The sequence below is a fragment of the Phoca vitulina genome, unplaced genomic scaffold, assembly GCF_004348235.1.
Source record: "Phoca vitulina isolate PV1807 unplaced genomic scaffold, GSC_HSeal_1.0 scaffold25, whole genome shotgun sequence".
NCBI classification, from domain to species: Eukaryota; Metazoa; Chordata; class Mammalia; order Carnivora; family Phocidae; genus Phoca; species Phoca vitulina.
Genome location: NW_022589728.1, coordinates 12,320,232 through 12,330,812, shown reverse-complemented (window position 1 = coordinate 12,330,812; position 10,581 = coordinate 12,320,232). Strand labels below are relative to the sequence as shown.

Here is a 10,581-nt window from a genome sequence, read left to right as displayed (position 1 = left end):
GCCCTGCAGAGGAACTCTCAAGGCAGAAACCATGTTGTTAAAATGACAGTTCAGCACCAGACTTGTAAGAGACGCTCAGTGAGTGGTGAAGATTATTTTTAAAATATGAGTTTGGAGCTCAGGAGAGAAACTGTCTGGAGTCAGACTTTCAGGAGTCAGGTGTATCTGTGGAAGCTGTGGGCGATTTATAATTTCCCGGGCAGATCGTGCTGAAAAAGAGGAAATGACCCAGGAAAGAACATGCACAATTCGTCGATACTGGGTTTTAATCTAACACATACTCACACTTCACCAATTTAAATTCAACTAATTTAGATTTTATGACATTACAGGCAAAACTAGGTTGCAACTTAACTTCTGTGCTATTTATGAGAAAATTAATAGGGAGGCCATGATTCAGAGCTCCTAATGTGGGGATGTTCAACCTACTTAAACAAGTCAACTAAAGTTATGTTGGAATCAGTTTAGCAAGATTAGTTTATGTAGAGACAATGTGTTACTTTAAATGATTTAGAGATGTAAAATTAGAATTTGGGAGCCAGAAAGGATACAGAGATTATTAGCATATGCCCTTCATTTCAAAAATGAGAAAAGAGAGGGGGGCACCTGGGCGGTTTGGCTCAGGTCATGATCTCAGGGTCCTGGGATCGAGCCCCACATCGAGCCCCCACATCGGGCTCCCTGCTCAGCGGGGCATCTGCTTCTCCCTCTCCCTCTGCCCTCCCCCTCCCCTGCCACTTGTGCATGTTCTCGCTCTCTCAAATAAATAAAATCTTTTTAAAAAATGAGAAAAGAGTAGAGTAAAAAGCTCAAGTGACCTGTATAAATCTGCACAGAATGAACAGAGATGAGGACTCAGGCCACCTCGTTCCTGAAGTATGTCCCTTTGAATATGGCTGCGTGTCAACTTGTGCGTGACAAAAGTGGTCAGTGTTTTTCCTAGGCCATACCTGGTTCACCATTAGTGGTGTGTTGTTTTGTTTTTGTTTTTGTTTTGTTTTTTTCAAATTCTTGATAGTAATTAAGGAAGTGCTATTTACAAATGATCACGTAATTCAGACTTACTTTTAATTCATGATGGTGTTCCTGGTGAGGTTCTGGAATGGACTGTAGGGATTTGGCCAGTTTAATTGGCAAAGTTTAAAAGGGAGACCTGCACAAGTAAAATCCTGTTGGCAGCATCACTCTGAACAAATGTTCTTTATTTAAAAAAAAATTGGCCTCTACATACCCAATTTAACTTACTGGTCCTTCATCAGGACCATTGTGAATTGCAGATTGGCTTCAGAGTAGGTTTTCTGAATCCTGAAGTCTGGCTGGTTTAGCAACATAGTCTCAGCAAAGATCGAAAGCATTTTATGAACAATCCAACACCCTCCCCTGTAACCTGATAGTAGAGAACCCTGGTCGGTGTATTTTTCAGGGTCACGCCTTGTTAGCCTTTATTACTGGCTGAAATATGAGTATACACACATTCATCTCAGAGGCATTCTGAGAAAAATTAGCTGACCGTGAGGCAGATGATCTTTTTTACCTTTTTTTTTTAATTTAAATTCAATTAACCAGCACATAGTACGAGGCAGATGATCTTAAAGGGCATTAAAGTTTATGTAGATCATCATTGGCTATAAAACCTTTTTTTTTTTTGGCCTCGAGTGGATGATTCCCAGAATCTCTATTATCTGATTTCAAGAGAATCTGAAAAGAAAGGAATCTAGCATGCTTCATTTTCAAAAGGTCCGTGTATTTGTTTGACTTAAAAATGTATACCCTTAGTACCACTGCCCCAGGCTGTCAAGACAAAACAAATCAGTGTGTTAATTATGCAAATAAAATAATAGTAGAAAAACAACTGCAACTAGTAGAAAGGACATACATGGAAGGCGTAAGTATTATTCCACTGTGGAAGAGTACAAAACAGGCTGGACTTAACATCAATAAGAAATGGGTAACAATGGAAACTTCTTAGGTCTGCAAACCACACAATGACAGTTAACGCTGCAGACTTCTTTCTACCTGGTATGCTTCAAACTGTGACTCAGCCTTTAACACTGGGATATCCATGGCTTTGTCTTTTCTTCTCCTTCTCCTCTTCCTTCTTCTTCTCGGATTTAATAACTATGCTGGGAATAAGAATATAGACCAGATTTGAATATTAACTTAAATTAAATATTGTATACCCTTTACCTTTATATATATTTTATATTTACTATATATATATATATATATATATTTAGTTTAACTTAAATATTATATACTCTTTATCTTTTTTGGTCAGAAAGATAAAAAAACCAGGGTGACTGGGTGGCTTAGTTGGTTAAGCATCTGCCTTCAGCTCAGGTCATTGATCCCAGGGTCCTGGGATCGAGTCCCGTGCTGGGCTCCTTGCTTAGCAGGGAGTCTGCTTCTCCTTCTGCCTGCAGCTCCCCTTGTGTGTGCTCTGTCTCTGATAAATGAATAAATAAAATTTAAAAAAAGAAAGATAAAAACATATAAAGGACACTGGCATGAACTCTACTGAACTAACTGTTTTTACAAACCGACCCAAGCTTCAGCATGTGGGTGGGTGGTTATGACAGGCTCCAGATGCCCTGTGCTCAGCAATAAAGCTTTAACAACAAAACAAGTCCATGTCATTGGTTAATAAGGGGATCCAAGGACTTCCCCCTGAAAGCTTTGGCCCTTTGTAGCAAAGGGGACATCATCATCTTAAGATGTCAAGTTCTGTTTGGGGCCATGGCTTCCACCAGACTTTGTCTCAAGTATCATATCTTTCCTTTCACTCCCCTTCCCCTCCCTCCCTCCCTCCCTTCCTTCCTTCCCTCCCTCCCATTTTAACCACTTTAAAAAAAAAAAGATTTTATTTATTTATTTGAGAGAAAGAGAGCATGTAAGTAGGGGGAGGAGCAGAGGGGGAGAGGGAAAGAATCTCAAGCAGACGCCCCGAGTGTGGACCCCAACAGGGGGCTTGATCCCATGATGCTGAGATCATGACCTGAGCCGAAACCAAGAGTTAGATGCTTAACCGACGGTGCCCCCCCAGGTGCCCTCCATTTTAACCACTTTTAAGTAAAAGTTCTGTGCAATAACCACATTCACATTGCTGTACAACTATCACCACCATCCGTTTCCAGAACTTTTTTATCTTCCCAAACTGAAATTCTGTACTCATACAGTAACTCAGTGTAAGTCCCCACGTTCCCCTCCCGTCAGCCCCTGGTAACTACTATTCTACTTTCTGTATTTACGAACTTGACCACTCTAGGTATTTCATATAGGTGGAATCATATGGTCTTTGTCCTTTTGTGACTGGGTGATCTCACAGCATAATGTCTTTGAGATTCATTCATGTTGTTGTAGGTATCAGTATTTCATCCCTTTTAAAGACTGATTAAATCTTCCATTGTATGTGGGCGCCTGGGTGGCTCAGTCGGTTGAACATCTGACTCTTGGCTTTGGCTCAGGTCATGATCTTGGGGTCCTGAGATCGAGCCCCAAGTCCAGCTCCATGCTCAGCAGAGAATCTGCTTGAGATTCCCTCCCCCTGTCCCTCCCTACACTTGCTCTCTCTGTCTCTAAAATAAATAAAGCTTTGAAAAATATTCACTTGTATGCATATGCCATATTTTTATCTATTCATCTGTTGGTAGACACTTGGGTGGCTTCTGTCTTTTGGCTTTTGTGAATAATGCTGCTATGAACACGCATATACAAATCCCTGTTTGAGCCCCCTGCCTTCAATTCTTTTGTGTTTATACTCAGAAGTGGAATTGCTAGATCACATGATAATTCTATTTGTACTTTTTTTTCATCCAACAAGAAGCCATAACTTTATTAATGATAGAAACAGTACAAATTTCAAACCAAGCTGCAGTTATTCTTTTGAAACACCAAAAAAAAGTCCTCGTTTTCAGATGGTTACATTGTTAATTCCATAATAGCATTTACAATATCATTACCGTTGTTCTTCAGGGCTTGGACTACCTTTGCTCTTGACACATTTGCTTGTGACATGACCAATTCTAAGTCCTTAACCTCTACACTGGTTTCATCAACCTCTTCCTCTTCACTCTTCTCTTGTACAGTTGGAGTCTGTGTGTTTTCTTGAATGTTTGAGACACCTTCACCTTGAACTTTGAATTTCTCAGCAGCTGCTAGTTGTGCTTGCTGAGCTAAATCCTCGATCTTGGCTTCCCCCAAAACTACGTAGGTATCTGAAGCTGGGCTCTTGTAGACATCTGGTTTTGTGATGACAAAGAGGATATTCTTAGATTTCTGGATAGTGACTCTTGTAACCCCTGTAACCTGTCGAAGACCCAGTTTGGACATAGCCTTCCCTGGCTTCTTTTCGCTCCAGCTCTGTTTTGCTTTACTGACTGGTTCTTCATCGATTCCAGCGGCTGCTGCCAGCTGAGCCTGTTGGGTGGCTACCTGTGTGGGATCCTGTTCCTCAGGCTCTGGTACTGAGTCATCACTGTCGGATTCTGTTCCAGACCCCGTCCCAGTCTGGGGCTGTGGCAGCTCCCGCTCTGTAGCAGGGACGGTTTCTGTGGCTTCACCAGGCGTTTTGTGAGGGGAACGTGGAACCAAGATGGCGGCAGAAAGAGAGCGAGCAAGAGCGTGACCCACGCCTGTTGCAGAAGGAAACTCTATTTGTACTTTTTTGAGAAACCAACCACATACTGTTTTCCATACAGTTGCACCATTTTCCATTCCTACCAGCAGTGCATGGGGGTTCCAGTTTCTCCATATTATCAACACTTGTTTTCTGTTTTGTTTTGTTTTGTTTTGATAATCGCCATCTTGATGGATGTGAAGTAGTATCTTGTGGTTTTGATTTGCATTTCCCTCATGATTAGCGACGTTGAGCACCTTTTCATGCACTTATGAACCATTTATGTATCTTCTTGGAGAAATGTCTATTCAAGTCCTTTGCCCATTTTTTAATTGGTTTGTTTTGTTGTTGAGTTGTAGGAGTTCTTCATATATTCTGGATATTAACCCTGTATCAGACATATGATTTGCAAATATTTTCTCCCATCACATGCTGCCTTTTCACTCTGTTGGTAGTGTCTTTGATGAATTAAAGTTTTTAATTTGACTAAGTCCAACTTATTGGTTTTTTTTTTTCCTTTTGTGGCCTGTACTTTTGATGTTATATCCAAGAGTCCTATCTTATTCTACAAAAGGAAAATATGGTATGTGCTAGATTTCATTATGTCTATGAACATGAATGATAAGATCCAAACCCAGCAAAACCTATTTGAAGGAAGAATTGGACTTGAGAAAGAAGCTGGAGATCTGAACCTCTTCATTCGAGGGCTTGAGTTTAGAGAATCTAAAGAAGATTTTACAGACAGCTTTTTGTTTTTCTTCTCTTACCCATTCAAAATTGGGCGACAAATTGGTAAAGGAAAAGATACATAACAACAGGCTTAAAATTTACTGGTTTTTTTGGGGGGGAGATTGTAGTTATGTATATATGTGGGGCTTGCTGAGTATTGGTGTAAGTTTTTAAAGTATGCTTGGTGTAGCTGAAGGGAAGAAGTACTCAGGACACCATCCCTCATTTGGTAATGACCAGGAGTGATGTTAGTTGGACACAGTAAACATTTTCATTAATGGTAGAACATCAAAAATTAGAAGAATTCAGACCACCCAAATATGGTCTAGCAAAAATGGTAACTACTATGTTTTCAGACTAGTAGGCCCACCAAATACATGAACGTGTATTATGGTACATTGCATTTAAAAGAAAAATCTAATATTTGCTATGCCTTTTAAAATAGCCACATGAATTACTGAACACTAACTCAAATTCAGACAATGTACTGAGATTGAGGTAAGGGAGATTTTCTTTTCTTTTTTCTTTTTTCTTTTCTTTTATTTGTTTATTTGAGAGAGAGAGAGCCTGAGAGTGGCGTGAGGGGCAGAGGAAGAAGCAGACTCCCTGCTGAGCAGGGAGCCCAATGTGGGACTCGTTCCTGGGACTCTGGGATCATGACCTGAGCCGAAGGCAGATGCTTAACCGACTGAGCCCGGGGTAAGGGAGATTTTCCAAGATAAAAGGAAAAACTTACTTGGCAAAAATGTTAATTTATGTTAAGTGGTTTGTGGCAGAGTTGGGTACTACAGATGGTCCTCCCCTCCCATAGAAAGCAGCTGTCCCTGGGAAGCAGCTGATCTACATTCTTCTGTTTACCTGATGTGTTCATTGGCTAGCTCTCATCAACGGAATGTCAGCGGAAGTGATGTAAGTCAGATGTTCAGTAAGTGGGTGTACCTACTCCTTGCTCTTCTCTCCCTTATGTTGGCTGAATGCAGAGGTGCAGAGGTTGATGAGTTCTGGTGGGATGGTAGAGTCATAAGATGGAAGGAGCTTGAGTCCCTGAATCACTGTGTGGAGGAAAGCCTCCCACCAGCCAGGAATATCTGCCGAAGGCTATTACTGAGCAAGAGATCAATTTCAGTTTGTGTCAGACCACTGAAATTTTGGTGTTGATTTCTTACAGCAGCTAACTAATATAGGATTTCAAAGGGAATGGAGATGTTTTATGCAATTTGATCTTAAAGTAGATTGTCACCTCTGAATTTGCACTGCATTATGCTAATGCCCCAAATTCTTCTCATGGCCTGCAAAGGACTGCTAGATTTGACCTCACTGAACTCTTGCTGCAGAACTCAGTTCAAAGGATACTTTCTGGTGACCCTCAACACAGATCAGGTCCCCCTACTGTATTCTTCCTTTATAGCCCTTCTCTTACATTGAGATTATGGCTTCATGTGATGATTTCATCAAATAGATGCTCTCCCTCTAAGATTCATAAAGGCAGTGTCCAGGATTGTTTTGTTATTTATTTTTTTTCCTCACCATTGTATGCTCAGGGCCTGGCACAGAGTGGACTCTTAATAAATATTTTATCAAATATAATAACACCTGTCCTTAGCTACCAACAATAATGCCACCACTTAATGGATTGTCTATGTGCCAGGTACTATAATAAATGCTATACCTATTCTAATTAACCCACCCCATCACTCCACAAAATTTTATTTTAATCCTAAACATATAACACTTTATTCACATGTCATCCATAAGGCCAAGGGTTTATCTTTGATCATGAGTCCATTGATTAAAACTCCCTTAGTTTTTTTGCATAAACTACACCTATTGCCTTATTTATGACATCTGAAATGTCCAGGATGTAACTGCACTTGCAAAACATTTTGAGTATAGAATCCTTCTAGATTTTTACAACTTCTCCACACCATTTTTTCCAACTTTATCACACACACATATATATTTTAACCAACTAATTTGACAGTATTTTTAAAAGTTACTTGTCTTTTACTTTTTGCCTTCATATTTCACTGGTAATAAAATTTTTAATTTTTTTGGTAATTAAAATAACTAAAGTCAACATAAATATATTTAAAAACAAACACAACCGTATCTTGGTAGATGTAACTTGGTTGGAGGGGCATCATCTTGTGTAGCCTGTGAACTGTGTGCTTTCAGCATGATTGAGCAACAGTTAATATGTCTTAAGGTGAAAGAAGAGTCTTCATGAATCTGGAGAGTTGGTTAAGGGAACTTTTACTGTAGTTTTATTACTCATATTACAAAAGAGAAAATAGAGTCTCAGAGAGACAAAACAACTTCTGTAAGTTTACAAAGTTAGTGAGTAGTGGAAAATTTTGGATGAAAATTCAGGTTTGTGTGATTCCAAAGCCATACCTCTGAACACATGACTCTCTTTCACTGCTGGATGGTAAATCCTTCTGGTGGAAATCATGGCTAATATCTTAAACAGTTGTAGGCAAATATAATAGCCACTTGATAGTTAATAAATCATTTAGGATTTTCTGGCTCAAGAAGGGGTCATTCTCTAACCTTTACTATAGCTCTAAGTCATCATATGGTATAAGAATGGGCATCATGGGGGCACCTGGGTGGCTCAGTCAGTTAAGCATCTGTCTGCCTTTGGCTCAGGTCATGATCCTGGGGTCCTGGGATCGAGCCCCGCATCGGGATCCCTGCTTAGTGGGGAGTCTGCTTCTCCCTCTCCCTCTGCCTGTTCCTTCCCCTGCTTGTGCTCTCTCTGTCAAATAAATAAATAAAATATTAAAAAAAAAAAGAATGGGCATCATGTCCTTTTATTAGACTCTGATGTCATGAAGGGCAAGTGTGTGTGTGTGTGTGTGTGTGTATTAATTTACAGCAATGCCTAAAGAACACTGAAACACTAAGTAATCAATAAATGTTTATTCATTGGACAAACAAATTAATTAAAATGGAAATAAAATCAATCAGACTCTGGAGCAGGAATTTTATACTTCCATTCTTTTGGCCTTCCTGGTGCTGTTGGTCACCCATCAGTCCCTGCTGACCTTTACTCTTCTAAAAATTCATTCAGGAAGTTTCTCTTTATTATTTTTCATTTTTTTCAAAGAGATTTAGCATGTTCCAAAATGATGCTTTTTGAGATGTAGTAAATAAAAAAGAAATCTATTGCATGATGTGCAAGACAAATAAGATGTGTCTTATTCTAAAATGAGTCACAGAATTCTGGTGCAAGATGAGTGGTTGACCATACTCATTTATTTTTTCTCTTTTTAAAAACCGTATTAAAATTACAGTAAATGTCTTAAAGGTATTAATCACAAAATCGAAAAGAGCAGGAGTCGATCAACAGCAAAGAAAGGAGAGATTTTAACAAATTTCTGGAGGACAGAAAGTGGCTGAGGGATTGCAGGGAGGGGTAAACTACATCCTAGTGTATGTAGGACCCTGGGGGAGTTTGGGATTCAATTATACCAATTTTGATGGAGGGCAAGAATGATTCACTGGGCTGAAACCAAGAGGGTTTATGGAAAATCTGAAACCAAAAGCTAGTGAAACAAAAGCAAAAATGAACTTTTGGGACTTCATCAAGATAAAAAGCTTCTGCACAGCAAAGGAAACAGTCAACAAAACAAAGAGGCAACCCACAGAATGGGAGAAGATATTTGCAAATGACACTACAGATAAAGGGCTGGTATCCAAGATCTATAAAGAACTTCTCAAACTCAACACCCAAAAAACAAATAATCAAGTCAAAAAGTGGGCAGAAGATATGAAAAGACACTTCTCTGAAGAAGACATACAAATGGCTAACAGACACATGAAAAAATGTTCATCATCATTAGCCATCAGGGAAATCCAAATCAAAACCACGTTGAGATACCACCTTACACCAGTTAGAATGGCCAAAATGGACAGGGAAAGAAAGAACAAATGTTGGAGAGGTTGTGGAGAAAGGGGAACCCTCTTACACTGTTGGTGGGAATGCAAGTTGGTACAGCCACTTTGGAAAACAGTGTGGACGTTCCTCAAAAATTTAAAAATAGAGCTACCCTATGACCCAGCAATTGCACTACTGGGTATTTACCCCAAAGACACAGATGTACTGAAAAGAAGGGCCATATGCACCCCAATGTTCATAGCAGCAATGTCTGCAATAGCCAAACTGTGGAAAGAGCCGAGATGTCCTTCAACAGATGAATGGATAAAGAAGATGTGGTCCATATATACAATGGAATATTACTCAGCCATCAGAAAGGATGAATACCCAACTTTTACATCAACATGGATGGGACTGGAGGAGATTATGCTAAGTGAAATAAGTCAAGCAGAGAAAGTCAATTATCATATCGTTTCACTTATTTGTGGAACATAAGGAATAGCATGGAGGACATTAGGAGAAGGAAGGGAAAAATGGGGGGGGATTTGGAGGGAGAGATGAACCATGAGAGACTATGGACTCTAAGAAACAAACAGGGCTTTAGAGGGGAGGGGGGAGGGGGGATTGGTTAGCCCGGTGATGGGTATTAAGGAGGGCACATACTGCATGGAGCACTGGGTGTTATACGAAAACAATGGATCGTGGATCACCACATCAAAAACCAATGATGTATTGTATGGTGACTAACATAACATAATAAAATTTTTTAAAAAATTAAATAAAATAAAAAAAGGAAAGAAAATCTGAAACCAAGAGGGTTTATTGAAAATTAGAGAGTCCACTTCCACTCAAACCTATATTCAGAACACCTGATGGTCCGTAATTTACCTCCAAACAAACCAAAACGTGTTACTATAAATAAATTGAACAAATTCAAAGCCAGAGCAGTGAGAATGAGCATTTCTTCCCCAAAGCAATTCTGGCATTGGTGGTCCTCCAGACGAAGACCAGCTCTCTATCCATTCACTCTTTCTTTTAAGAAGTACAACATCAAGGCTAAGAGATGAAAAATATGAATGAAAAGGAAAAAGACCTAGAAGATCAACCCAAAGTATCTGAGATTTTGACAAACAGGAATTTCAGAAGACAGAACAGGAACGAAAAAAGAAAAAAAAGAATGACAAGAACTAAATCAAGACGTAAAAAAAATAAATTCCCAGAGCTGAATGATACTAGTTGCTCAGAACACTGAATAGGTAACAGACTCATCTCAACCTGGCCCTATAAAATTTCAGAAAATATATAAAAGAAAACATTAAAAAATTTACAAAGAGGGAGACAGAAAAACAAACAATAT

General features: G+C 39.4%; 1 protein-coding gene across 1 annotated transcript; it reads right to left on the bottom strand.

Annotated features, from left to right (window-relative positions):
• Positions 1–3,801: 3,801 nt before the first annotated feature.
• Positions 3,802–7,796, bottom strand: LOC116643237 (nascent polypeptide-associated complex subunit alpha-like). The gene is made up of 2 exons (XM_032422016.1): positions 7,739–7,796; positions 3,802–4,631 (listed from the first exon to the last, which is right to left on the bottom strand). Exons 1-2 carry the CDS (start codon positions 7,794–7,796, stop codon positions 3,919–3,921), a joined length of 771 nt encoding a protein of 256 aa, XP_032277907.1. The 3' UTR covers positions 3,802–3,918.
• Between the last annotated feature and the right edge of the window lie 2,785 nt (positions 7,797–10,581).

Coding starts and splice junctions, on each gene's coding strand:
- LOC116643237 (XM_032422016.1), bottom strand. CDS start 7,796: ATGATTTCCACCAGAAGGATTTACCATCCAGCAGTGAAAGAGAGTCAT. Junction 4,632..7,738: donor AGAGAGTCATGTGTTCAGAG/GTATGGCTTTGG, acceptor CTTCTGCAACAG/GCGTGGGTCACGCTCTTGCT.